The following is a 27614-nucleotide window of genomic DNA, read 5'->3' as shown; positions in this document are numbered from 1 at the left end:
TCCATTGGAAGAAAGACAGTCTCTTCAATAAATGGTGCTGGGAAAATTGGACATCCACATGCAGAAGAATGAAACTAGACCACTCTCTTTCACCATACACAAAGATAAACTCAAAATGGATGAAAGATCTAAATGTGAGACAAGATTCCATCAAAATCCTAGAGAAGAACACAGGCAACACCCTTTTTGAACTCGGCCATAGTAACTTCTTGCAAGATACATCCACGAAGGCAAAAGAAACAAAAGCAAAAATGAACTATTGGGACTTCATCAAGATAAGAAGCTTTTGCACAGCAAAGGATACAGTCAACAAAACTCAAAGACAACCTACAGAATGGGAGAAGATATTTGCAAATGACATATCGGATAAAGGGCTAGTTTCCAAAATCTATAAAGAACTTATTAAACTCAACACCAAAGAAACAAACAATCCAATCATGAAATGGGCAAAAGACATGAACAGAAATCTCACAGAGGAAGACATAGACATGTCCAACATGCATATGAGAAAATGCTCTGCATCACTTGCCATCAGGGAAATACAAATGAAAACTACAATGAGATACCACCTCACACCAGTGAGAATGGGGAAAATTAACAAGGCAGGAAACAACAAATGTTGGAGAGGATGCGGAGAAAAGGGAACCCTCTTACACTGTTGGTGGGAATGTGAACTGGTGCAGCCACTCTGGAAAACTGTGTGGAGGTTCCTCAAACAGTTAAAAATATACCTGCCCTACGACCCAGCAATTGCACTGTTGGGGATTTACCCCAAAGATACAAATGCAATGAAACGCCGGGACACCTGCACCCCGATGTTTCTAGCAGCAATGTCCACAATAGCCAAACTGTGGAAGGAGCCTCGGTGTCCAACGAAAGATGAATGGATAAAGAAGATGTGGTTTATGTATACAATGGAATATTACTCAGCTATTAGAAATGACAAATACCCACCATTTGCTTCAACGTGGATGGAACTGGAGGGTATTATGCTGAGTGAAGTAAGTCAGTCAGAGAAGGACAAACATTATATGTTCTCATTCATTTGGGGAATATAAATAATAGTGAAAGGGAAAATAAGGGAAGGGAGAAGAAATGTGTGGGAAATATCAGAAAGGGAGACAGAACATAAAGACTGCTAACTCTGGGAAACGAACTAGGGGTGGTAGAAGGGGAGGAGGGCGGGGGGTGGGAGTGAATGGGTGACGGGCACTGGGTGTTATTCTGTATGTTAGTAAATTGAACACCAATAAAAAAATAAATTAAAAAAAAAAAAAAATAAACCAGAATTCAACTTAAAAAGATGGTGAAATAAACTAAGATTTAATGAAAAATGTTTGAATGTAAGCACAAATTACTATATTGTGATGTTATGGATTGCAACCCTTATCTCTAAGTGCCCTTGTCCCAAATTGATCCCCTCAGCATTGCATTGATGAAGTCAGTATTACAAAGGACTTGCTTTGCTCTGAAAATAACACTCATCAGTATTGTAACTTTTTTCCTTAGAGATATTTCAATTTACTAGAAGCCAACAGTGAAGAATAACACATTTTAGCCAATGCTTTTCTGAAGTGTGAGGAAGAATTGAGTCAACAGATGATAGCTGAAGCTGAGTCATATACAGAGTTCATTGATACAATGAAACAAAATCTGGCTTTTTGTACTTAGATGGTCATGAGTTATTAACATGGCAATCTGAGTAAGTGAGTCCAATAAAAGAAATGCAGGAGCATAAAGTGAATGAGTGTCTGCTTTAAATCCAGATAATGCAATGAGAAACTCTGAATTAGTGTTAAACTTGTGTTCCAAGTGTTCGATCTTTTAAAACCTATCAAAAGACAAATATCGAGCAGTAGCTCTGAACAGGCACATAAGACCCTCGTAGTTTCAAGTCTTAGTTGTGATAAGGACTGGCGGAGAGGATTTGCAGCCCTTGTGATATTCTGTTATGGCAAACTTATAAATTTCAAGATTTTTTTCCTGACACACTCCTGTACCACATAACTACTTTGGCCACATTGCTTACCTTACTAAGCCTGAGCATGCTTACATATTAAATGAGGATAATTGTTCTCACCTAGTAGGGTTTTTACAGGGCAGAATGGAGGTTGGTTTTACAGAATGCACAGCACATACTTCCACATAAAGTCCTCGATAAAGATTGGCGATCATTACAGTAATTATTGTTATTCACATGCCACGGATTCCTGTATGTTCCTACGGGTTCTCTTCATTTGGTCTTGAAATTATCTTCTGGCATTAACATTATGTTCATGACATTAACATAAAGCAGTGACAAGATCCATGACAATGACACTCTCTTCGTTCTGCAGTCAGATGAGGGAGGACACAGTGACTGGACTGCATTTTTCATCACTGATCAGCTTGTTCTGTACTTAGCTCCCTATGCCACTACTGGTTGTTGAGTTTCATTGGTGTTGCTGTGAGATAACCCCACTTTACGCACTAGTTTTCCAGGCCACCACTTTCAAACTGTGTTCCGTACAGTCAGGTGTCATTGTTGGTGCTGATATAAGAGTATCTTGGGAGGGTGAGTAAGGAAGACATTATTAACTCATCACATCTGTTTGATTTATGTTATCTACATTGTAAATCTAGGCTTCTACAATATTTCATTTGAACAAAGGGATCCTTGGCTAAAATGGTTCAAAAACGTACTGCCTAGGTCTGTTTCTCCAAGATGGCACAGAGAGCATTTGGTACACTGTTTGGTATAATAATGTTTGTAGGATTATAACATTTACATAGTTTCTAGCATGGTGTCAGATACTTTCAAAGTATAGGAAATATAAATATGTGTAAGAAATGGTTCCCGTCTCTGAGGAATTTACATTTCAGTGAGAAAGACCCCAAACAAAACCAAATAACCAAGATACAGATTTTCATGATGTGCTTCAAAAGGTTGGAGGAAGACTCAAATGATTCTGCCTTGGAGAAGGAAGAAGCTTCTCATCTAAGTCATAACATCTGAACTGGTTCTTTTTTTTTTTCCTGAAGTGATTCTTGGATGAGAAAACATTGTGTCAGTGTTAATGGCGGAAGGGGTCCAGGAAGAGAGAAAAGCATAAAAGAAGACACCGGAATATGAGAATGCTGGCTGGGTTGGAGAGGTTTTTTGTGAGTAGAATTAACAGGACTGAAATGAATTGCAGGTAAAGGATCGGAGGTGAAATAGATCTGGGAGACAAGGAGATCTCTTATTTGAAAGACTAGGTGAATGAGATCATTCCAGGGAGAACATTTTTGGGGAAAAAAAAGTGGAACAGTGTTAAAAATAATGTAATCCTGGATCCTTTTCCTACTTTAGGGAGGGAAAGACAATGAAAGAAGAGGACCAGTCAATGAGGGAGTGAGGAGTGGGAGAGAGTGAGGGATGGGAGAAGGAAGAGGAGAAAAAGCAGAGTCCTGGAAAGCAAGAGTGTGAGATAATGGTGGCTGAGAGTGATAATGATAGAGAAATATCTGACTGGAGGAAGATTCATTTGATCTTAGCCAAAAGGCCAAGAAGCGATGACTGAATGAAGGTTGATCATGGCCTTCGTAATTGTGCATAAGGAAGTACCTGGTGACTCAAGTGAAAACCATTTTAATGTCACATGCAGGATGGAAATCAGAGTGCAGGGAGTCGAGTAGTTAATGGGAATTGAAGAAATAGATATGAGGATCAAGGTTATGTTTTTCAGTAAGTTTTGGTGTATATATGAAGGTAGACGTTACAATGGTAGCTTGACAGGTAAGGTAAGGAGAAGATTTTAGTGCATGAAAGAAGAAAACAGAGCATTTCCTGAGCACTTACGGTGTGGCTAGGCACTTTTGAATAGGAGACCCTTGGACATATGTGTGGGCCAAAAAGGATGAAGAGGGGAGAGAGTGAAATTATAAGAGTTATTTAAGAAAAAAAGGAAAATGGGAGGTGATAATGGGCAGAGGAAACACCATGAGGGAATTCATCTTTGCTTGATCAGGCTTTGTTGGAAAGGGCTTAGAAGAATGCAATTATATTTGGCTGAAAAGTTTTTGGTATTTTCATGACTTGGGTTTCTATCTGACCTGAATAGAGGGCTTTTCTAAAATGGCAATGGATTTGTTAAAATGACTGCTTGAGTCTAATACTAGCTAACATTCACAGAATGCTTATAGAATGACACTCTGCTAAGCACTTTATACGCATTGCTCCCTTTACCCAACAACCCTCTGGTGGAGATAACTATTCTCATCCCCACTTTATACAGGAAGAAACTGATACACAGAAAGATCAATGTTCCTAGGTCCCAGAGCTAGTGTGTGGTAGAGCTTAGATTTGAACCCAATGTAGTCTGTGTCCAGAGCTTGTATTTTTAATCCCTCTGTTAAAACTGTCTATCCAATAGTATTTCTGCACGAATTACACAATTACCCTTAGTCCACTCTTATTCTGGACGAAGGGACAGGTTCTGGCTATTTGGTTTTCTGCTATGCTCAAGGAAAGGTGCCCTCTACTTCAAGAAGCTCATGAATATCAAAACCTTAATCACAGCTCCTCGGATGACACGAGTTCATGCTTTACAAACCAACCATGGCCCTAGTCATATTAAAATCAAAGTTGCAAAATAAAGAAACGTCCTGAAAAGCCTTGTCTGCTTCATTTAGATAACAGTGTGCAGAATGAATTGAAAGATAAAAATGCTCAGCATTTACCATTTCCTTTTTCTTTTTTTTTTTTAATTTTATTTTAAGCCCAATGGTGTTATGGATGATATCATCAGGCAATTTGGTTTGAATATGTTCCATGCTGGACTGTGCAGATTACCCAACTAATGACATGCATACTCCTTGCCATTGTGACACCTCTCTTCTCACAAGTGGGAATTTCAAGTGACAGACTAAAGCTGTTTGCTATCAATTTTGCAAAAAACACATCTGCCAGATAGCCAAGATTTAGTTCAGAGACTGAAATCAATTAATATTCTAATTTGTTACCTGTCATTAGCGTCACACTATATTATGCCAAGTCAAAAGTGATAACCTTTATATAACATATGCTCCTAAAGGAATTTGATTTTAGGAGACTGTTTCATTTTTGTTTAGTGTTGCTCCCTGCGTACAAATCCCATTAGAAATTTCAGTTACACAGGCAGTTAAAAATTGTGATGGATTAAAATAAAAGGGTAAAACATGCGGCTACGTATTTTAAATAGTACTACGTGGCTGTGTTTATGGTAAGTTTTTGTAGCTCTAATTTACCATAATATTTTAAGATTTAGGTAGTGGACTTGTTTTCTTCTATTAAATCAAGGAGAGATCCAGTAGCATGATATTTTTATAGGTGTTCCCCAGATCCTCTAGCATTCTGTTGCTTTAGGTTGCTGATCAAAAGCAAATCTCTGTAGAGGAGCAGAAGAATCACCTGGTCTCATGCCCAGTGTCTAAGAAAGGGACATGGGAGTGGAACAGTGGCTTGCGAAGAAAAGAGGTTAGCCAAGGGAAAGGAAGGAAGGGAGCGTTTCATAGTTGTTGTTGTTTTTTTTTTTTCTCCCCCAGCTGACTGTTTTCTTGCTGATGAACATGGAGTGAAATATAAAGTACATAATAGTTATCAGCTCTGAGTGGGAAAGGCTAAAAGATGGAGGTGTCACTATAAGGATAAAAACAAATTGCTTTTTTCAATGTGATGACACAGTCAAGCACTGAAATGATTCTTAATGTCAAAAATCTAAGATTTTTAAGATGCTCTAATTTTTCAGCATCTTAAGGCCCCAAAGTCTAAGAGGGTGGTTCAGGATACACGTTAAATTGACATTCATTCATTCATTCATTCAGTAAGTAGATATGGAGTGCCTCATATGTACGAGGTACCCCTGGGATATTGACTGTGCAAAGGACAGTTCCAACTCCTTGCCCTCCTAGAGCTGACAGTATTTTGGAGGGATCCAGAGCGATTTAACAACAAAAAATAAGGCACATCATCTGCACTGCTATACGAAGTATTATAGTGAGATTTAGAACAAGGGTGAGGACAAGAATTGCTGGCAAAGCTGGGGTGGGATGAATGTGTTATCACTGTAAGCAGCATGGTTGGGGAAGTCCTTAACTAAGAAGATGACATTTGGCAAAGCCTAAAGGAGAAGAGAGAATGAGTTATGTGGATACATAGGGAACATACAATCCCATAGAAGATTGCCACACCACCCTTTACTCTTCTAGAGAAGGAGGAGATGGTGACATTGAAGACCAGACAAAATATGCATTTTATTTGATGTTTGTCCATTCTTTCTTTCTCTGCTAGCTCTTTTCTGTTAAAGTGATTATTTTGATAAAATATTCAAGTGAGAGTTGGCCCCTGTACATATGCATTTTGGTTTGCACCTTGTAGTCACAACCTCAAAGTTATGACAACGGTACTGGGATCATCCATCAGCTCTGCAGCAGGGCGAGGGAGAGGACTTCCATTTCTCATCCATTGGGCCATCTCTACCTCCTCTAGATTGTGGATTTTCCTGTTGAGAATGATAATTACTGGCAACTCTGCTGAGAGTGTCTGTCAGATGAAATTGAATTTGATAAAAGTAGACAGATCAACAAATTGTTAGTCACTGAGGGACAAGAAGTTGATTCCTTGTGTTTTTTTTTTTTTCACGTGGTTTCTCAGTGTTCTTATAGAATAATTTTCTTATAATTTGATAAATCTCTCACCTGGATTACTACAACATCCTGCTTTTATCGTCTGCCCTTGCCTTTCTGGAACCCATTTTCAACACCGTCGCTAGAGCGATCTTTAAAAAAAAAGCACCTGAGTCAGATCATGGGACACCTCTGCTCGAAACTCTCCAAAGGCCTTTTATTTCACTCATGGTACAATCCAGGTTCCTTAGAATAAGGCCCAAGGCCTCACACGATAAGGCCTGTGCTACAATCTGAATCCACCTTCTGCACCCTCCACCTGGTTCATCCTGTGTAAGGCTCACTGGGATCCTTGCTTTTACAAGCAGATTTTTGCCCAAGGGGCTTTATCCAAAATTCCCAGGTTTTATAACTTCTTCCATTTCCTCTAAGCTTCCTTATGAGAGAAAGAAAGAAACCAGCCCTGGTCATCCCTAAAAATAATGTACTACCTCTGTGCCCTTCCATATTCCACTTACTCTTCTTCCTTAGTTTCTTCTATATCATTTCTTACCTAACGTGATTTCCTATATATATTACACGTTATATTATATATATATAATATTTGCATCTTTATTGATTTATTACTTCTTTTTCTCACTAGAATATAAGCCTTGTGAGGGTCCAAACCTATTGTCCCAGCACCTGTAAAACTCTCTAGTTCATCGTAAGTGTTCAAATCTGAATAAACAGACCATCCTGTAGCTTCAGATTAAAATGCCACTCATAGAACTTAGTGCTTCACTCATACACATGCACTTAGGAACAGATAGTCATTTGTTTTCCTGATAAGGGCAAAGAAAAAATTTAAAATTGTGCAGAAGATTTTGAAATATTAATAAAAGAAAATCAAGCTTGTAATATCAGGAAGGCACATTTTAGCTATTGCCTAGGAATAATCTTCCTAATGGAATGATTTCATTAATACAAATTTAAAATATATACAGCACAACCCATAAACATAAATGTTCTAGAGAAAAACAGACCTTGAAAAAAATACCCACCTGCATTAAACACAAGATACAATTTTTTTTATAAACTGGACTTTGATGTATAAAATATTTTTAAAGACAAAAAATTCCATTTTGTTAACAGAATGCTACTATGCCAATAATAATAATAATAATAATAATAATAATAAACCTCAAATATAAGTTGATAGTATGTTAAGAGAAGTTCTGCTTTTTTTCCCCAGTGGGTAAGGTCATTTTCAAGCATTTCTCTTTTAACCAACTATATAGAGTAGTACTCACATGGAATTTTATGCAACTCATTCATAAACTTCTCCTTCAGCTTAGAAAAGGCATCTTCCTTTCCTTCCCCAGGACTGGCTGGCTCTGTGGCATTATGTGATAGAACAGTTGCAACAGTGGTGACTGGCGGGGCGGCCAGGGCCTCATGATGACTCTCACTCACCATTTTAGGTTCAGGTGAATCTAAGAGGGGAGGGAAGCCAAAAATAAAAAAAAGAGAGAGAGAGAGAGAGAAAACAATTCAAAATGGCTGAACTGATCCCACATCAAAGGTGGAGATGAAACACATCAGAGGGCGCACCTGCCAATGGGTAAATAGCCCATCATTAGCATATTACTTTATGTTGGTTCATAAAGTATTTATGGAACCACTGTGGAGAGTCCTTCCCAGAAGGTAAGACCAGGCATGCTTACTGAAAACACTCTCCTCACAATAATATGTGAGCTGTCAAATCTATTAGTTGTTTATACTGCCAGTTATTTACTGTGCAGATTTAACTTCCAATCCATACATTATAGAACTCTGTAGGAAACAGTTGTTGACAACATACACTCTGAATGATCTCCACATTTTGTTTTTTTATAAAAGGAAATAAAAATAAAATATTTATATTGAAAATGTTGATGAATGATAGCATGCATTCAAAACACAAGTGACTTTTAAAATGGTTATAAGCAATGCAGTTATAACATAGATACTGTAAGATGTCGTGAGTGTCACAGAGAAGTTAGTGTTTGAATCTCATTTATTGATGGCACATTTTCCTCCCAGTCATTTTTTTTTTGACATTTACTGTAGACAATACTGTGATCAATAATTCACTTGTCTTGCCGGGTAAATGTTTGAAGCCACTATAAATGTGGCATGATTGATTATATATATCAAGGAACTGATGATGAAACACGCCTTGCCTGTCAAATAATTTCAGTTTATTTGATTTGATTATATTACTGAATTATTCTATTAAATTAACTTATTCAGTTCCTTTAAATGTTTGTTTACCTCCAAAGTGTTAAAAAACAATCCTTAAGGTAGCCAATGAAAAAAATCTTAGCCTTGAGTGTAGAAGACCTCTGTTCTAGTCCTCTTTGTAGCTAAATGAATTTTGATGAGGCATTTGACTTCTTCATTTACCTGCCTTCTGAAATACGAAGAATTGAAACCTACCCTGCCTGGATTTTTCTTACTAGTACATATGAAGAGCTCTGTAAATGAAAAGAAGGAATTCCAAAGAGGTAGGCTTGAAGTCCTATTCTCCAATCTAAATATATTCTGGACTTTCATAATCTTACTGTGTGACTTAAGGTTTCAGGCAGGGCTGGTAAGGAAGGGGACAGTATTGGGAGCAGAAATAGATAAATACAAGCATGTCTTGTCAAAAGTAACTTCACAGTCTCAGCAGGCTAGCTGATGGACCTATAAAACCCTTTTGATTTGCAAAGAAATGGAGATAGCCAACAAACAGACATGGGATTTTTATAGAATTGAAATCTTTTGTGAATTAATTATGTGTAATTATATGTTAGTATAATTAAAAGCACAATAATCTCAGATGTACAGAATTATTATAGAATATGAATCAAAATCCAGAGATTTTTGGGTCTCCTGAAAGGAGATGATGGCTGAAGCTAATACACGCACATAGATAATCGATTTTCATTTTATAATATATTCTTTTATTAAAGCTTTTAATTTTCCACTAGTAACTACTTATATAACCTGAAAGGATAGAATCAGACAGATGTGGATGTGGATTGACAAGTTGTCATGTTCTTCTGAAAGTGAGAATAGTCATGCCAAAGACATAAGATTTTGACTATGAAATGAGATATCTGTGCCATGAATTTAGCCCTCTATCGATTGATCAATCAATCCTTTCATCCTTACTTCTCCCCTCCCTAGTAATATTTGGCAATCCAGAATTTTCCAGATTGTGGAAAATTGTATTTTTTTCCAGTTCAAGGTCATTTTCTATAAAGTTTTCTTGATTTTTCTAATTCTGTTGATTCTGTTTAGCTTAGGATCTGTATCCCTGCAAAAATTTGGAGTTCTGTTTGTATAACTTAGGTGAAACTATCGGTATTTTAACACCATAACTTTTTATATTTCATGTGCATCAGCAAAACTAAAATTATATACACATACATAAACACATACATATGTATGAAATATTAGTATGTATGTATTCAAAAACTGATTTTGGTCCTCTGCTTTGAAAATCACCCATTATGATATGCATTATTATTTATTTCCACAAGTTGGTTGAGGATACTTGAGGAATCATGGTTTACTGATAGAATTTAAAATAAACTATTGCATTAAATATAAATACCTATATACAACAGTGCCATCATTAAATTAAAAGTATATCATCTAATTATATATTTACTTAATTTTTGTCATGTTCTGGAACTGAGATATTTTTGCTGGTTATCTGGACTGATCAGCTGTTACCTCAAAGTGGCTACACAGTTGTTTCCAGCCTTTCTGCACACAGATGACTGGCTCATTTGCTGCTCAGGTTTTTAAATATTTTCATGTTACCCCAGCTTGGAATAGAATATAAAACATTTCTACATATAGGTTGAATAATCTAAAAGGCTTTCTAAAAATCTAAAAAAAATTCTGGTTCAGTAATGTTAACATCTAGAAGATGGACTTGAAGTTTACTGGATATATATATATATATATATATTTTTTTTTTTTTTTTTAAAGAAGCAATAAATGTTTCTATCATTTCCAAAAACAATCCTCTTCAGATACAAGGTATGCTTTACAGGTGTTTTATCGAAACAGGTTAAAGCTATAAACTTAGCTGTTACTAGTCAGTGATATTATCTCTATCATTTCTGATATTTTTAAATCAAGGAAAGATTATAAATATACAGACAATGCTCCTTAATGTATACCACTGTGAAATTAAGGTCTTTCATAAAATACAAAACCATAATGGGCAATTAAGGATCTAATATACTGACAAAGACTAATTGTTTGCTCAATATTTTCTTCTTTTTCTTTCATATTTTGAGATGATGCTGTTTGTAAATCACAAAACTCAGAACAGTGACATGGCCCTTGAATTTATATCCGTAGAACTAAGATGCTTTTTTCTTATTCTCCATCACTTTGTAGATGGAAAAATTAGCCAATTATTCAGTTCTGCCTAACATGATAACCTTATATTCTTTTATGTAGCATTGTTTGCTTATTTAGAAAAGATTTAGATTATACTCAAGTCTTGTTAACAGCCAAAAGTCATTGATACCCACTAAGTGGTTTAGATCTGTGAAGACATATAGCTCCCACACCACTCCCATGAGAGGTATAATTATCAGCCACTTAATGGGGAGGAGACTAAGGTATATAGAGGTTATGCGGTTGGTTCAGTCACACAGTAGTAATTAGTAGAGGTGGGATTTGAACCTAGATGTCTTAGCCACAATAGTGTTAGGGATTTGCACACTGTGAGACAAGTGTCCAATAAAACTGTGGATTTTGAATGAGTTTTTGACCATAGCCCATAGTGAGAAGTACATTTTACATCACGCTCTAGTATACGTGCTCTCACCACCTGTATGTTATATACTGAACAAAAAGCTTCACAGGAAAACACTTGTCTTCCCTATGTGTGAAATATTCTAATATATTTAATTCTGCTCTTTCTCACTAAAAAATTCTAGTTGTACCTCCAAATTGTATACACTTGTTTCATAATCCTCTAATGGTTTGAGACCCACAGTTTGGAAAACCACTCTAAGAAAGGACACGTGAAGGTAAAATAAAACTAATGGGGCTGATGAAAACTAAAGATGCCACTTGTAAACCTACTGTGTGCCAAAATACTATCCTTGGTATGATATTCTCCATTCTCGTTACAACCCTGAAAGGCAACTTGGTCTTATTTTACAGAATAAACTGGGTAGGTTAAGTGATTTGTCCTACAAAGATTTAATCTAATTTAAGGTTCTTTCTACTAGTCTACTCTAATAATAACGTTTGTGTTTTATTAAACAATTAAATCAGTACCGGAAAGATAATTATGATTTTCTTTTGAATTGGTTTACCGGTAAATGGAAAACACAAATCCTCTTACCAGTGGGAAACTGATTGCTTAATTTTAGAGGTGTAGCCATTTAGTTGGTTAAACTGGAATTTGGCATCTTGAAATATGCCAGGAAAAATATTATTGAATAGAAAAATATTATTTTATAGAAAATAAATTCTGTTAGGAGAAAGTTCACTACGAACAACATGTGCAAGCAATTCTTAAAGAAATACAGATCCCTCCTGACAGAAAAAAAAGGTGTTTAGTTTCACAAATAGTCAAAAACCTGAAAGTTAAAGGAACAGTGAGCTAATACATATTCATTTGTAAATGTGGCTAAATGGAGATATCAAGGTGAGGGTTCAGAAAAGTGAGCAATTGGAAAAAACCATAAGGTAGAAAAATACTTCACAGAGGCAAAGTAACAGAACATAGAAAAAGCTGCAGAAATTCTCATTCTTTTTCTAGCAATTCACAATAAAGAATTAATCTGAGATGTACAAACAATTTGAGGATGTTTTTGTAACTTATTGATCATATTAGAAGAGCAGAAACAGACTTGTTAAATTATGGTGATCAATTAAATAAAGTTATTAAAATTAACAGTAAATGTTTACAAAACTAGAAGTACATTAGACTGTTAGATGAGAAAAGCAAAGTATGAAACAGTAAGTAAAGTATGTCCAATTTTTCCAAATGCACTGTTGTATAAAAGACGTTGCAAAAATACATTTAAAATGTTAAACTTGTAGACTAATCGCTTTTATTCTGTTTGTTTACACTGCCAATATATTATGAACCTGAATTATTTTAAAGTACACAAAGAAAAAACTTTTAACACTGTTTGCTCTTAAGAAAAACTGGATCTTGCAGAAAGAAGTATTTTCCTAATGCCAGATTTTCAAAAATACTTTAAGATGTAAAAAGCTAAATGGAAGGAATTAACACTCTAGTTATGTATTTAGCAAATACAATGTATAAAATGGCCACTGGTTAAAATACAGTGTAGGAAAAAATACTAAGTTATCATAGGGGTTAATCCTTTTGTAGTATAAAATGAGGACAATCAGGATTTTTGGTTGCCATGACAACTTCCCTTTATCTCTTGTATTCTTCTTAGTAGGACTTTAATTACGTCTATCTCTAGGTCTATAAATTGATATAGATTTCTCAGATTATATAGTGAGATAGCCTACCATACTGCATAAGCATAATCATTTCTGGAGAAAGCAGTGTTCCCATTTCTATTTAAGTATTGTATTTTATAATAATAGCACACAAAATTAAAAAGTAAACAGGAGAGGAGGGCCTGGGTGGCTCAGTCAGTGAAGTGTACACCTCTTGATTTTGGTTCGAGTTGTGATCTCTAGGTCACGATCTCAGGGTTATGAGATCAAGCCAAGCGTTGGGCATTGCACTGGGCATGGAGCCTGCTTGAGATTCTCTCTCCCTCTCTTCCCCCTCTTCCCTGCCTCTACCTCTGAAAGAAAGAAAGAAAGAAAGAAAGAAAGAAAGAAAGAAAGAAAGAAAAAGAAAGAAAGAAAAAAAGAAAGAAAGAAAGAAAGAAAGAAAGAAAGAAAGAAAGAAAGAAAGAAAGAAAAAGCAGGAGAAAAAGATCAAATAGACGCTGAAAATACTACTTAAAAAAAAAAAAAAAGCATTCTACTGCAGAAATACCCCAAATTGAAAGTAACTATTGAAGTGATTATCATAAAGAGTCCAGCAGATACCATGGAATATGTTAGAATGCATTTTTGAGATGGAGAACAGAATGGTAGTGATTTTATTCCAGCAGAACTTGCCTTGACCTTCTGTAGGTGTAGGTGTAAACAGGAGGAGGATGCCATGTTCATCCTTCTCTTCCTTTCAAAAATAGGGCTCTTGGTTTCAGAGAGTGCTGCCTAAGGACAGCTCAGAGCTGAGTGATCTCCCCTAAATAATTGCCCTTGGCTGAAAGGAGCTGCCGTGCTAAAGGTTAAACCCACTTCCCCAGGGACTGCGCACATCCAGTGGCTGGTAGACGCGGGTATAAGGGCCTGGCCCCCCGCCTGACCGAGTGTGATCTCCGAAGGGCCCCTTAGGATCAGCTAAAGCCTCTGGTGACTGCACCTCACTTCAGCAGCTCCCTTTGTCCAAACCTGCTCTCTCCACTCCCTCACCTAGAAAGCATTCCACAGTAGGCTATCTCTGAATCAGAGAAGCTTCCCAGGGAATCTGACCTACGGTACCCACTCTGGAAGTTTTTTGGAAAAAAACAAAAAACAAAAAAAACAAAAACAAAAACAAAAAAACCAAATCAAAACAAAAAACCCAAACCATTGTCAAAGTTTCATTTAAATTTTTTCCAAACTCAAGGATCCTTAGGCAGAAAGTGAAGTCTAGCAGCATTATCAAAATCTTCCACATGTTTGCAGATGTTTGAAGTCAGGTATATCCTGTCTCTAGTTTGAGTAGATACTTTCTCTTGAAGAAAGAAAGAGGAAAGCCAGACATTATGTATAGTCTCTCTCATGGCAATGACAGCTGACGCTGGCGATAGTCCCAGTAAAAGGGTGAGAGATGAAAGGTTGTTTTCAGACCTTGGAGCCACGGGAAGCACAGCAGCCTGCCTACCTTCAGAAACCATAAAAAGTACAGGCTCCTGGGTCGTTGTCGTCGTCTTTTTCTTCTTCTTTTTAACAAAATAGATCTAGTTACCTCCAGATTTTACCCAGTAAGCCACAAAATCTTCCTAAGAGGCACGGGGAGAATTTTGCTTAAGAGCATGGCTCTCAGGCTGTATCTGTCATAAATACTTTTGCACATTGACTTTAAGTGAGTCTGCTTAACTTTACTTTAAGAATAGAATCAGCATCCCTCCCCAACCCTAAAATACCACACTACAAACACTGAGAAGGTGTGCAGATGTTTATACTGAGGGTCATTCTGGAAGAGCATGAGCAGGAAGGAAATAGGGAACAGTCACCAGCAGCATTTCCTAGGAATCTACTTATTTATTTACTTGCCACTTTATTTAGGTCGAGGCATGACCTAATGATCAAAAGTGGATGATCATTTGATGCGACGGACTGAGAAAAGCAAGCTGGAACCAGTGTTATTTCAAAACCCCAAGAAAATAAGATTAGAAGACACAAACCAAGAAAACTTTACAAGGAACAAAGAGATTTCAGGATGTCTTTCAGAGAAAACCTTGGGTTCTGTGGTATATGTTAAAGAAAGTGATGGAAAAGAAATGACAGATGTGGAATGAAATATTTGTACTTACTGCCAAAGAAAGGAGAATTTGCTTTTGACTTAGAGAACATGTTGAATGAGAACTTAACCATATTAGGAAAACCTAACAACATGAAGGAAGACAATTGCATATTTTTCACTATTTATGAATCATCTTAGACTGGACTTTTTAAATACGTACTCAAAAATGTTGTTTTGGGGGAAAAAGCTTTCCAAATTTCAAAGCAAAATTCTTTGGTATTCTATCCTCGTCAAAAATCAGAATTTTTGAATAACAGTATTTAAATGGTACCAACATATTTTAATTATGTATTTCTTTAACAAGTGATCAAAAAAACAGTGCCCCCAAAATTTGACATCTATATTAAAAAAAAAAGAGCTTGACCTATTTACTGTATACAACTTAATGATTTGAAGGTAAGTGTACACTCAAGACACCACCACCACGGTCTCTAGTTCCTGGCTCTATGCAGAGGGCTACGTATGTCTTCTCTCTCCCTTCTTATAAACCTGTCTCTCACAGCCACTGATAGTCATATTGGCTTTCCTTCTTTCTCTGTGATCAAAATCCTTCTGCTCTCCTTATCTTTGCTTTTCTTCTCAGTTTTTTCTTTCCCTTCAAAGAAAGGGGAGAACAATACTTAGTGTAGGTCTAATTTATCATGTACTAGGCCCTTGATGTATGAGTGTCTACTGAGCCTTCTACTTTATGTGGAGGCAGAGGAAAGGAGAATAAGACACCGATCCTCACCCTCAAGACGGCCCACGAGTTTCTCCTGGCTGTCTTTCCTGCCATTATGGAAACTCAATATGCCCCGTGATTGTATCTCTTGATTCCAAAAGTGGGAAATTGCAACTCAGTTATCTTCTTGATGTAGTGAAACAATTGAAAACATGTCTCTGATTGCCAGGAGGCAGATGGAAAAGCATGAATAAGGAGTAACAAGTAGGACCAGAAATTAGGAAATTTGGATCCAAAGGAACTAAGTGAGAGATATAGATGTGAGGTGCTCCAAACAGAATAGCTTCAGAGGCAAACACTTGTATTAAAAACCAGAGTTCAAATGTTTGAAATGGCTAGATAGATGCTGTTACTAGAAGTTGGAAAACTTTGACTTATCAACTTCCAGTTTTCATATTTTTAATGTAAATTTTTTCATATCTTTAAAAATATAATTTAGTTTTTTAGATTTACCAGTGTTCATCTCCTTCCATTCTTATCTTCCCAAGACAAGCAAAAGCAGTTAGTTGCTCAAGATCCAGCTTCCTTAAATGCGGAAAGATACTCGGTATAATAAGAATTTACTTATTGTCCTCCCATCTCGCTCTAGTTTTGATTGTTTTTTTTAAAGATTTTATTTATGTGAGAGAGAGAGAGAGAGAGAGAGAGAGAGAGAAAGAGACAGGCAGAGGGAGAAGCAGGCTCCGTGCAGGGAGCCCTGCATGGGACTCGATTCTGGGTCTCCAGGATCAGCCCTGGGCTGAAGGTGGCACTAAACCACTCGGCCACCAGGGCTGCCCTAGTTTTGATTGCTTAAAAAAATAATGTCCACTGCCTCTCTCTGTGTCTCTCATGAATAAATAAATAAAATCTTTAAAAAAAATGTCCTATGTCAAAAAATGTCATCACTACTAAGGTTTATTTCCAAGTTGGCCCATCTACTTCAAAATCATTATTTTTGTTTTTAAACTTTGTTTTCTCGGGGAGAGACTGATCTAACAATGGATCCTGCAGATAGCGGGTGGGAGATGTACTCGAGATGTGAACTCCAGTGCTTATCTGTTAGTAGCTCCTGTCCAGTGAAATTGTCCTGCTCACAGACTCAAGATGGGCAAGAGTCTAGGTAGATTGCATGGCTGCCCCCTTCTGCCATAATCACAGGGGATTATTGGAAGGAGCAGGACCAATGAGGCCAATGCCACTATTTGACATGAAAACGGGAGTGAGGCTCATAGATTCTCTCCTTCAGGGACTGACGCTATGAAGTACTCAGGAGAAACCGAGGTGGAGAGAAGAAACATGCTTATTGTTACAGAGTTAAGAAGTGGTGAAGCCTGGCTTCCGAGCTCTGTGACCGTGGTGCGGTGTCATTCCTCCAGTTACCCTGCTTCCTTTAGCCTAGTTTTCAGCTCTGAGTTTCCAGTATATAGTATATTGTACTATACTATAAAACCCAATATTGATAAGAATTGGAGTAGCTGTTCCTGGTAATCGAGAAAGTGCTGTGAGAAGTAAAACTTACCATGTTCACTAAGCTTGGTAGTTTTTTTGAATATTTAGATTCACAGTTGGAGGTGGTGAGTTCTGTTACTAAGTCTCTCCTGCATTCCTACCTTAATGCACGTGAAGAGTGATAGAACTGATGGTATGGAGTGCTCTGCAGGCCTACGCAGATGCTGTGGAGGCCAACTGATGGTTGAGGATTTAAAACATTCCATTAAATACATTTTTTTTTTCGCATTTTTGCGTCTCAGAAATGGGGATTTGCCTTATACTCTGTGGCATCTTACTATCGCTGCTGGCCAGGCCAGCACACTCTGCCTGCTTGCTATTGCCATTGACGTTCCAGTCAACAAATCACTGAAAGGCCATTTGAGGAAGGAATCTGAATCCCTGTTGTGGTCGAAAGATTTCTATTGTCAGCTTCTACAATGAAACCAACAGAATGAGAGTCAAGTGTCTTGGAAGATTTTGGAAGCATTAGTGGAGCAATATTTAAAGAAACACAGGTAAGTGGTGTGTAAAAAGAGATGGGCATCATTAACTCTGAATTGAGAACAGGTTTAGAAATTTTAGGAACTTACTAAGCAATCTATTTTGCCTTTAATTTCCTCATTTGCATGTATAAAAGTGACACAAAAAGTCTAAGTCTGAATGACTTTTCAATAAGTACAAAATAAAAATTCAAGTGATAAGAAACCATTTTTGACATAGCTTAATTTGTGGCATTTTTTCTTCATCTATAAAATAATGGTGCATCTTGTAATTCATGGTTTCTTAGAGTACACAAAATATAGATTTCCTACAGAACAAAGAGAAAGCATTAGCATTGTTTACAAATAATGTATTATAAAACAATAAACTTGATAAAATTTTTAACAAACTGAGTTTCTCACTCCCAGAAGATCAATCACCACAATTATATTTAGCAATTGAGGGCAATATAAATTTCAGAGGAACTAGCTAAAATAAAAATAAATCCATGAGCCAAATGGAAACTATATTTAGTGCTACAGTATTTCCCCCTTCAGACCTATAAGATTGAGAATTAAAAAGATGGAAACAAGTAAATCATATCCAATTCAAAGCCCAAGCACTGAATTACTGTAAAATGATACAGAAAATCAAAGGGTCATAAACAAAATTGAAAGCTTCCCACCTATAATAGGCAAATAAATCTTGAAAATTGGAATATGAGAGCAGTTTCGAAAAGCATATAATGAATTCACAAATTTAATACTGTTTTTCTAATTGGTTTACTATGTACCCATTTCTCTATTAATGAAATATTTTATTGTTGTGGTTTTAAAAGCTGCCATTTCTTTTAAAAGCACCATTCAATGGAAAACTTTGATGGCTTGATGGGGCCTCTTAAGATTTTATTAAGAATGGCAGAGTCATAGTCAAGAAGAGATACCAAAATAGCCTTTCAAATGCATTGTAAGGGTTTCTTTTTTTTAAAATATTTTATTTATTTATTCATGAGACACACACACACACACACACACACACACAGGCAGAGACACAGGCAGAGGGAGAAGCAGGCTCCATGCAGGGAACCCAACGTGGGACTCAATCCCGGGTCTCCAGGATCACACGCTGGACTGAAGGTGGCGCTAAACCGCTGAGCCACCTAGGCTGCCCCATTGTAAAGGTTTCAAATAAATATTCACTGTGTTTTAAGAATTGTGCAGTAAGGGTCAAAATCTCTTTAAATTTTTTTTTTTTTTTGTCAAAAAAGGTAGATGTGAAAACCTAGAGATGAAATTGATCTTGCATGGATCATTTTAACATAGTTTTAAGTGACAATGCTCATTGTGTACAATATTAATCGGAGTTACCTCTTTTTAATTTTTGCATAGTAAGATGAAACTAGATGCTTCTGGCAGTGATTGAAGAGATGCGGCATAGCCAAATCAAGCCAATTGGCTCTCAAAATGTTTTCTATAGAAGCTACAGATAGATAATTTGGAATTCCCATTTTCCATTGCTTTGCTGAAACTCAGCTCTGAACTCTTGCTGTTTCTGAGCTGCAGGCACTTGAGAGAAAATCTAAGCTTGCAACTCAAAGCCCTCTTTTATCAAACTGTGCTCAAACTGTCATTGTTTTGTCACACAGTGAAGCAAAGCTTTAAAATCGATCCCTTCACAGTTCAGATTGTGGCAAACAAGATGAGAAATTCTGCAGACTACAGTTAGAAATACTGTATTAGTAAATAAAAATAGTAACCCTTTATAAGCCTATACTATTAGCCAGACATTTTCATAAGACCTTTAAACATATAAGCTCATTTAATGCTCATAAAATAAACCCTGGAAGTCAGACAATTATTATTATCTCTCTGTTATAGATGAGAAAACATGCCAAAGGATGCACAGCGTTAGAGCAAAGATTTAGAGTGAAACAGGCTAGCTCCAGGGTCCATGGAACTCTGCCTCACTAATAAATGAATAGATAGATGTTGAATGAATGAATAAATTGGGTGCCTACAATGTGTCTGACATGATACTCGGTGCTTTGGATAAATTTCAAGTAGTTCATTTACCATCTGTATGCTTGGGGATGCATACAGATGGTTAGAATCCAATGTGTTATATGCTGTAGTAGAAATAATTATAGGAGGCTACAGAGAGAAGATTCCAGATAGAAAACCATTGAGAAGATTTAACATATCTGAATGTAGTGGGGCCAGAAGACTAAGTTTATTTGCTAGGTATATCTGTGTGTGTGTGTGTGTGTGTGTGTGTGTGTGTGCGCGCGTGTGTGCATCGGATATGAAGTACAGAAAGTGGTGATTGGGCTTATTCTTCTTCCTAAATTCTATCTTCTATTGTGTGCCGACAAATTAACTTGGGGACATGAGACCTGAATAAATAATACCCACAATTTATAAAATAATTATAAAATCACATGTCAACTGCTTACCTAACAGCTATTCACTCTTTCTGATTTAAGATAAGCCTTACTTAAAAAAAAAAAAAAAAAGATAAGCCTTACTATTATTTTTTTTTCTGGGCAACTATTTCCTTATCCTCCACTCATAGATACACTTCGTTAGTGTCTCTCTCTCTCTCTCTCTATATATATATATATATATATGTATATATATATATATATAATTCATGGTAATCTCATTATTTTTATCTATTGTTGGCTTACACAAGAAAGGGCATGTGATCCAGTTCTGGAGTATTGTGATAGGAGAGGAAATCTGTTGGGTGATTTCTGAGGAAGCTTTTCTAACTCTTAAGGATGCTTATACAGAAAGCAGTGTCTCTCCTGTTGGTGGTGGTCGGGTTTGTGTGTGGTACTTAGAAGTTCTTGCAGTCACGTTATGATTGTGAGAGAATCTAGACAAGGCTGATGATTGACAGATGCTGTTGCTCAATGTTGACTGTAACCATGACCCTCATGATGCTGTTGAGCTGCTGTATTAACTACAGCTACAATCACTATACCTTGGAACTTCTTGCAATGGGAGATCATACATTTTCCTTATGGCTTAATCCATCTTGTGTTGTGCTTGCTATTGCTTGCAGCCTAAAGCTAGTATATACAAGTATTTTGTAATCTGATTTCCCACAATAACACAAATGAAATTTACCTTTTCTGTAGGTTATTTTTTTTTTTTTTACTGTGTTATGCCAACTTGGTTTCTTGTTAATACCCTTTATCTGTGTGTGCCTTTGATCCCTAGTTTTTGGTTATCAGTAAGTCTAAGAGACATTCATGACATTTTCTCCTATTCAGAACAGGGCTGTATCTTTCCCATATCCTGTGAATTAAGATGAAGATCATTGCCCTCCATCTATGCTGCTAGATAGATAAAACTGAATTAAATTGATTTGAAATATAAGAAAATTAGTTTTGTGATTGGTTTCATCTAATAATTCAGATTTGAAAGATTTAGACAAGATTTTAATTCTGTATATTATATTCAAATTAAATGTTTTATCTTCTTTAATGTGCCCATCATTAATCAAAGTTTAAGTGAGGGGACAGTGAACAACTACCCCTTGATCCACTCAGGAGCACCTAAGTAGTAAATCAGGGGAGTCAGAGGTTTAGAAAGAATAGTTGAAAGGGAGACAGCATATTATATTCATTATGTAACATAGTCTCCAACTGTTTCCTGATGGGTTCTTTTTGCTGCTGTTTCTCCTCCTTGTTTGCTTTTGTCTCTTAATAAGCAATGGCTTATTTTCCGTCTCTCCATCAAGTTAAGGTTTGATAGAGTTAGAGATACATCTCTAAAAAAATTTCATGGCTTCTCTTTCCTCTTGAAAAACCCAGATCATACCACTTCAAGAAAGAGAGCTTAAGAACAGATATCCTAACAAATACCATCGAGTCACCATGTCACATTTAAGCATCATTGTGAAAAAATGTGACTTTGATAAAAATCATTATCTGTGGGTTTTTGTAAACTTTCATTTTGGCCAATAGTTGGATTTAATGCCATTTCCATCTGAGTAGCTCAGTAATAAGACTGATGAATATACCACAGTTTGCATCTCAGATATTCAGAGAAAGAGTACAGTGTAATAGTTTGCATTGAGAAGCACGATCTGTAAACACTTTCTCATTTACATCATAAGCAGGCATGCTGGCTTCCTGACAGCAATATATGGAGCTAAATTGCCTTTTCATTTTATATTCAGTAATTATACACTATAATCTCATCAAAATAAGGCCATTCTATAGGCAATCCTCTCATGTTTTTAGGCCTTTTTCCTAAACTTATTGATCAAAATGTAATATTATGACATACTAAAAGAAAAGTGATCTAAGTACCCAACTTCCTCTTTGGAAGGTGTCAGATGACTTTTAATTTCAAAATGCTGTATTATCATGACTTTTTAACATTAAGTAGAAATCCTCTCCACTTCACTGTAGAACAATAGGTATGAGCAGATTTGCAAAGTTCCCTATTGTGTAGGTCAAGATCACTGATGATTAGAATCTCAAGTTAGTTTCATCAGTCTGGTTATAAATTATGATGATTTTGTTGAGAGAAAATATGTTTGTATTTAGGCAAGTGAGCCAAGTGTTTTTTTTTTTTCCTATGCTGTTAATATACCACTGCTTTTCCTTAAAATGGTTAATATCAATACCTAGAAGCTCAAATAATACCCACCTGGCTAAGGAGATATTTCAGAGTGAGGGCACACTGTTACAAATTCATAACTGGATATTATATTACAGATAAACTAACACTTTTACTAAGATAAAAGTATACTGATCATATGAATAAAATATGAGTGTTGATTTCAATCATCCTTGAGTCACCCTGTATTGCAGAAGGTGAAATATAGAATAAAAATAGGAGATATGACTTAATAAAATTCTGCTTGTTTACTGGATATTTTGTTGGTAGAAAATCACTCAGGGGCTTTTGCAATCAAAGACAAAAAAAAATCAATGGAAAAAAATCCTTGAAAACAAAAGATTGTGTGAAAGCTTTGTGCCTTAAACACACACACACACACACACACACACACCACTAATATAAATAGAGGAAAATTATAAAGTCAAACTGAAATATATGAGAGAGATTTTTAGACTGGCATCTTAATATAAGAATTTTCGAGGCTAGAGGTAGAAAGAATAGGGAAAATGTAGTTTTACTAGAAAGTTTAAAGCTTCAGTCAGAGAAAAACAAATCCATATGATTTCACTCATGTGGAATTTAAGAAACAAAATATGAACATAGGGGAAGAGAAGGAAAAATAAGATGAAAATAAGGAGGCAAACCGGAGGAGACTCTAAATATAGGGAACAAGCGGAGGGTTGCTGGAGAGGAGATGGGGTAACTGGGTGACAGGCATTAAGGAGGACATGTGATGGAATGAGCACTGGGTGATCTCTGCAATTGACAAAGCATTAAATTCTATCCCCGAAAATAATACTGTATATGTTAACTAACTTGAATTTAAATAATAAAAATGAAGTTTAAAGCTGCAAAGATGAAAATAATAACAGCGTACCTAATGGAATGCCCTTCCAAGTTTTGCATGTTAGAGCAGATTAAGTTCAATGTGGGGGAGGATTGGTAATTGAGGAGTTGAGAGAGCATTTTCAGTGGTGAAAGATGGAGGCCTGCTTCAAATCCAGGGTGAATATAAAACCTACACAATATTGGGCACACATTGTTACTGAATCTTTTCTATCACAAAATGCTGACATGTGAAGAGCGAGAAGGCAGCTGGTAGGGAGAAAATGGATGTAGAGCATTCAGTGTTGAAAAAGGGGAGTGTGCAAAATCATGATGTTATTCATGATCACAAGTAAGCAAGCAAGCCAGCATTTCACAGAGGGTGTTGGAGAGAAGAAAAGTCTGTAGAAATCAGCTGATGAAGATGGCACTTTCTAGAAGTCCATCATCAAAGACTGAATATAGTCCCGAGTGAGAACACAGCCTTCCGGATGAGGGAGGCATGGCCTGGCATTGAACAGACTAGAAGAACGGAGGCAGCGAACAATGCAGGGAGTCTCTGCTGCCCTTAAGACTTGTCTCTGGCCATGCTGGTTAGAGACGAGGACCACCGTCTCCGTGAGGGGCGCCTGGGACTCGATGCCACAATGTCAGCAAATTTCCGAATGTCTACACACAAGGTCCGTAGCACCCCAAAGTCATGCAGCCTTCCCCTTTCTTACATGACCTGTCTCCATGACGTCTGTGTATTTCCTGTGCTGCATATGTAGTTTAGACCCGACTCCTCTGCTGTTCACAACCAGATTGAAAAAAACAAAAGTGACTTAAGTCTTTATTATCTTTATGAAGAGGCCTAAAAAAAAGAGAAGAAACTAGAACAATTTCTCCCCGTGTGGCCATTCTGTCATCTTTCTCACTTAACGTCTTCTTTCTGGAAGCTTTTATTTACATCTCTTCTCCCTCGACACTTCTCACCATAGACATTTGTGCTGTTGCGTAAGACAGAAAATTCCTATAAAATTAATGTTCAACTTGATTTAGGCATGAAATTCTAATACTGTCCAGAGAGGGATCATGCTGTTTCAAAATAATTTTTGGTGTAATTCTCCAAACAAAGAAACCATTTATATCAATAAAATACTTGTTTTCTGTGTATTGCATAAAAATCAATTTATATTCAAATATTTTCCTCCTGCCAGATCAATGTCTTTCTGAGAGCTTAGAAACAAAAGTACCGTAGAGATTAACTGTGAGACATTTGGCTCTATGAAGAATAATAAAACAGAAAATAAAATATTAATGGGAGAGCAGAGCAATGCTGACAAGAACACTTTGGTAGCTGTGGGTCACTTCTGAATTAACAATTTTCTACCCCTGTTCTTGAAATGGATGGATTTCCCCTCCCGCAGTCTTGATTTACTTATTCATTAACTAAAGGGATTAGTAAAATTAATTAGGGCATAAAAGTTGATATAAGTACTAACCACCACAGACAAGGAGCTGAAAATATCTACTTTTCCTCATGGTTAAATCCTAGAATTAAATTACAAAATGAAATTTTATAACAAATTTCTACAAGATATTTACTTAGAGTTTAGGAAAACTTGCATGAAATGAGATGAATTCTTTCTTGTTTTGGTCTAAAAGTTTAATATTTAGCATTTTCTGTTATTTTTACCTTCTTTTTGGGGGACGGTAGTGATGTTTGTTTGCCTTCCTTATTTCTTAGCCGTTTTATTTGTATCTATCACTTTTTTAAGCAGATGATGATGTTTATTCATCAACATACAGTGCTACCTTTTAAAAATATGAATTTTCTCTGAGGGATTAAATTTGAATAGCTCTAGAGCATTACTCTCAGAACGTGCTTGGGTCTTAAATTTTAGGCACACACATGTTAACTAATATCGGTATTTTATTCGTTCCTTTGCTGATGTCTGGACAAGCTAGCAGATGTGTGAAACGGATCAGGGATTTACATTCTGGGCTGAGGCAGCTTTGATCATATAGGCTAATCTCTAAGCTTAAAACTTGGTAAAATTATGGCTTTAAATTTCTTCTTATCACTACTTTAAAAAAATAGAATTTAGGGGCACCTAGGTGGTTCAGTTGGTTGAGCGTCAGGCTCTTGATTTCGGCCCAAGTCATGATCTCGGGGTCCTGGGATGGAGCCCCACCTCAGGCTCCATGCACAGTAGGGAGGCTGCGTGAGGATTCTCTTTCTCCCTCTCTTTCTGCCCCGCCCCCTGCACGTGCTCATGCTCTCTCTCTCAAAATAAATAAATAAATCTTAAAAGAATAAAATTTATATTGATGTTCTTGACCATATTGCCTTTTTCACTGCTTAAATGAAATGTTCTTGACCACTTTCATTCCTTTCTTTCTGTTTTCTTATTCCCTGAGCCAGACGAAACCTTAGTCTCTTGGCAGATTAAAACTTCCTGGTTATTCTGTATGAGATAGGACTTTGAGTTCACTTACAGTTGGGCTGTTATTAGTCCGCCATGATTTCTGTCCCTACCCTGAGTTTTACATTAGGATATTGCAACAAAAGCAACCTAGAATTCGATGTGGCCTAAGGATTCCATCAGATTCCATCTCTTCAAGTTGACTCATGTTTTCTTGGTTGTAGGTTTACCAATCTCCTAAATCTTCGAATATTTCTACATACTACATCTTTCTAAATACAAATTATCAACTATACATGGACCCCAAAGAAGACATCAGGTTGCAACTGAATGTTTTTTTCCAAAAATTTCCAACCTTAGACCTGTAGAAGGAGAGTTACAGAATTGCATCCTTTAATTAACAATTTTGAGCTTTTCAAGAACACTTCAGCCACATCATGTCAAAGCTAAAATCAGCAGCCTTCCAAAACCATGAACACAACTTGACTGGTTTTGACAGTCTATTTATTAATTGCTGCCAAACTATAATTATTACTGCATTAACGTCACGTATCTACAGAGGAGCAGTGTCAACTAAGCATCTGCCTTTCAAACTTGAGTATAAATGTATTTCTTTAGGTTTTATCACTGATCTTTAATATTCTTAATATTTTCAGGCAATTTTATCTCCAACCTCAAATAAATTGTAGGAACTGGAACTAATTTGTTCCTCTAATTGATTGACTCTCTTACCTCCTGTTGTGTGTACAATGGATGTCATCCCAGCTGTACGGAGCAACGGGAGGGAAAATATTAATCACAGAACAATTAGCTCTGATCTAAGTCTCCCCCCTCCCCACCTTCAGGAAGGGAAAATAGCCTTCCCCAAAGTTAAAGGGACACATTTCCTCTCTGTAGTTACTGCTAAAGGAAAATAAATATAGGTTAGACTCATTTCCCCCAGCATATAATTTAAATTCTAAATTAGTGTTCTTGAAATTTGGCAGGAGCACCTAGACATTACAATTAGGATTCGACCCCCGTGAGCCCTTCACAGTTGCATGTACCTGTTTCCATAGTCAACACATGTTAGTGCAATGAGTTGTTTCTCGGTATGCTTTAACCCCCAGGCTGAGCAAGGCATGTGTGTTCACAATTTTATTTCCCTTGCCTACACTTGGCACATAAAAGTTGTGTAATAAATATCTGTTGAGAGAATGAATGAATGAATGAATAGAATTTACAATCTTCAAATATAAACAGTGCCAGCAGTTTGAAGTTACTTGTGCTGCTCGCTGGAGGCACTTCTAAGTAATCCATACATCAGCAGTTTTAACCTTGTCTTCTATAACTTTACATAACCTTATAAAAAGTAGAAAATTTGACTTTTACATTTGTGTATTTTCTACCTTAGCCCCTCCCAAAACGAATGGCATAAGAAGGTTGATCATGTGATGGAATTCTAAATTGGGCACATTTTGATCTGCTATACCCAAATCCTTGCTTATCTGACTCGGGGCATTCTCTTCTCTCCCCATAATCAATCCCAAAGCCTGATGATGACCATGTGATCACCTTCTGGGGTGTCACACAGTTTCCATGTTTTTCTGAATTTCTATATTCTCACACTCCCCAACCCCAGCTTGCTTGTACTGCATTCTCCTTTCCAGGGTTCTCTCTCTTTATTTGAGTTACATGGTAGACAAGGGATAACATTGAATTAAACATCTGAGAATCTGACTGTACTACTTAACACAAGAAAATATGACATTTCTTTTTAAAACAGATATTAAAATAACTATAGATGAAATTTTCATTTTGGTGAAGTTAAATTTTTTTTTAAGTTAAAAATTTTGAAAGCAGATTATAGACCA

The 27614-nt window shown here is 36.5% G+C and overlaps 1 protein-coding gene and 1 long non-coding RNA gene across 8 annotated transcripts in view; one reads left to right on the top strand and one right to left on the bottom strand.

The window, feature by feature from the left end:
* SYT1 (synaptotagmin 1) overlaps positions 1-27614 on the bottom strand; it is a 541941-nt gene that overhangs the window by 207045 nt on the left and 307282 nt on the right. For all 3 annotated transcript variants that reach the window (XM_025439372.3, XM_035698794.2, XM_049094044.1), the window contains one exon: positions 7917-8099. In XM_025439372.3, the coding sequence (XP_025295157.3) occupies positions 7917-8082 (166 nt within the window). In that variant the 5' untranslated portion in view covers positions 8083-8099. Of the gene's footprint in view, positions 1-7916; positions 8100-27614 lie in introns of those variants that run through there.
* The window catches only part of LOC112654769 (uncharacterized), a 312057-nt gene that overhangs the window by 216169 nt on the left and 68274 nt on the right, over positions 1-27614 (top strand). Inside the window, exon 4 of one of the 5 annotated variants that reach the window (XR_007402259.1) lies at positions 3022-3163. The exons of the other annotated variants lie outside the window; for them this stretch is intronic. This is a non-coding gene — a long non-coding RNA (uncharacterized LOC112654769). Of the gene's footprint in view, positions 1-3021; positions 3164-27614 lie in introns of those variants that run through there. 5 annotated transcript variants of the gene reach the window in all.

The sequence above is a fragment of the Canis lupus genome, chromosome 15, assembly GCF_003254725.2.
Source record: "Canis lupus dingo isolate Sandy chromosome 15, ASM325472v2, whole genome shotgun sequence".
NCBI lineage: Eukaryota > Metazoa > Chordata > Mammalia > Carnivora > Canidae > Canis > Canis lupus.
This window is presented reverse-complemented; position numbering and strand designations above follow the sequence as displayed.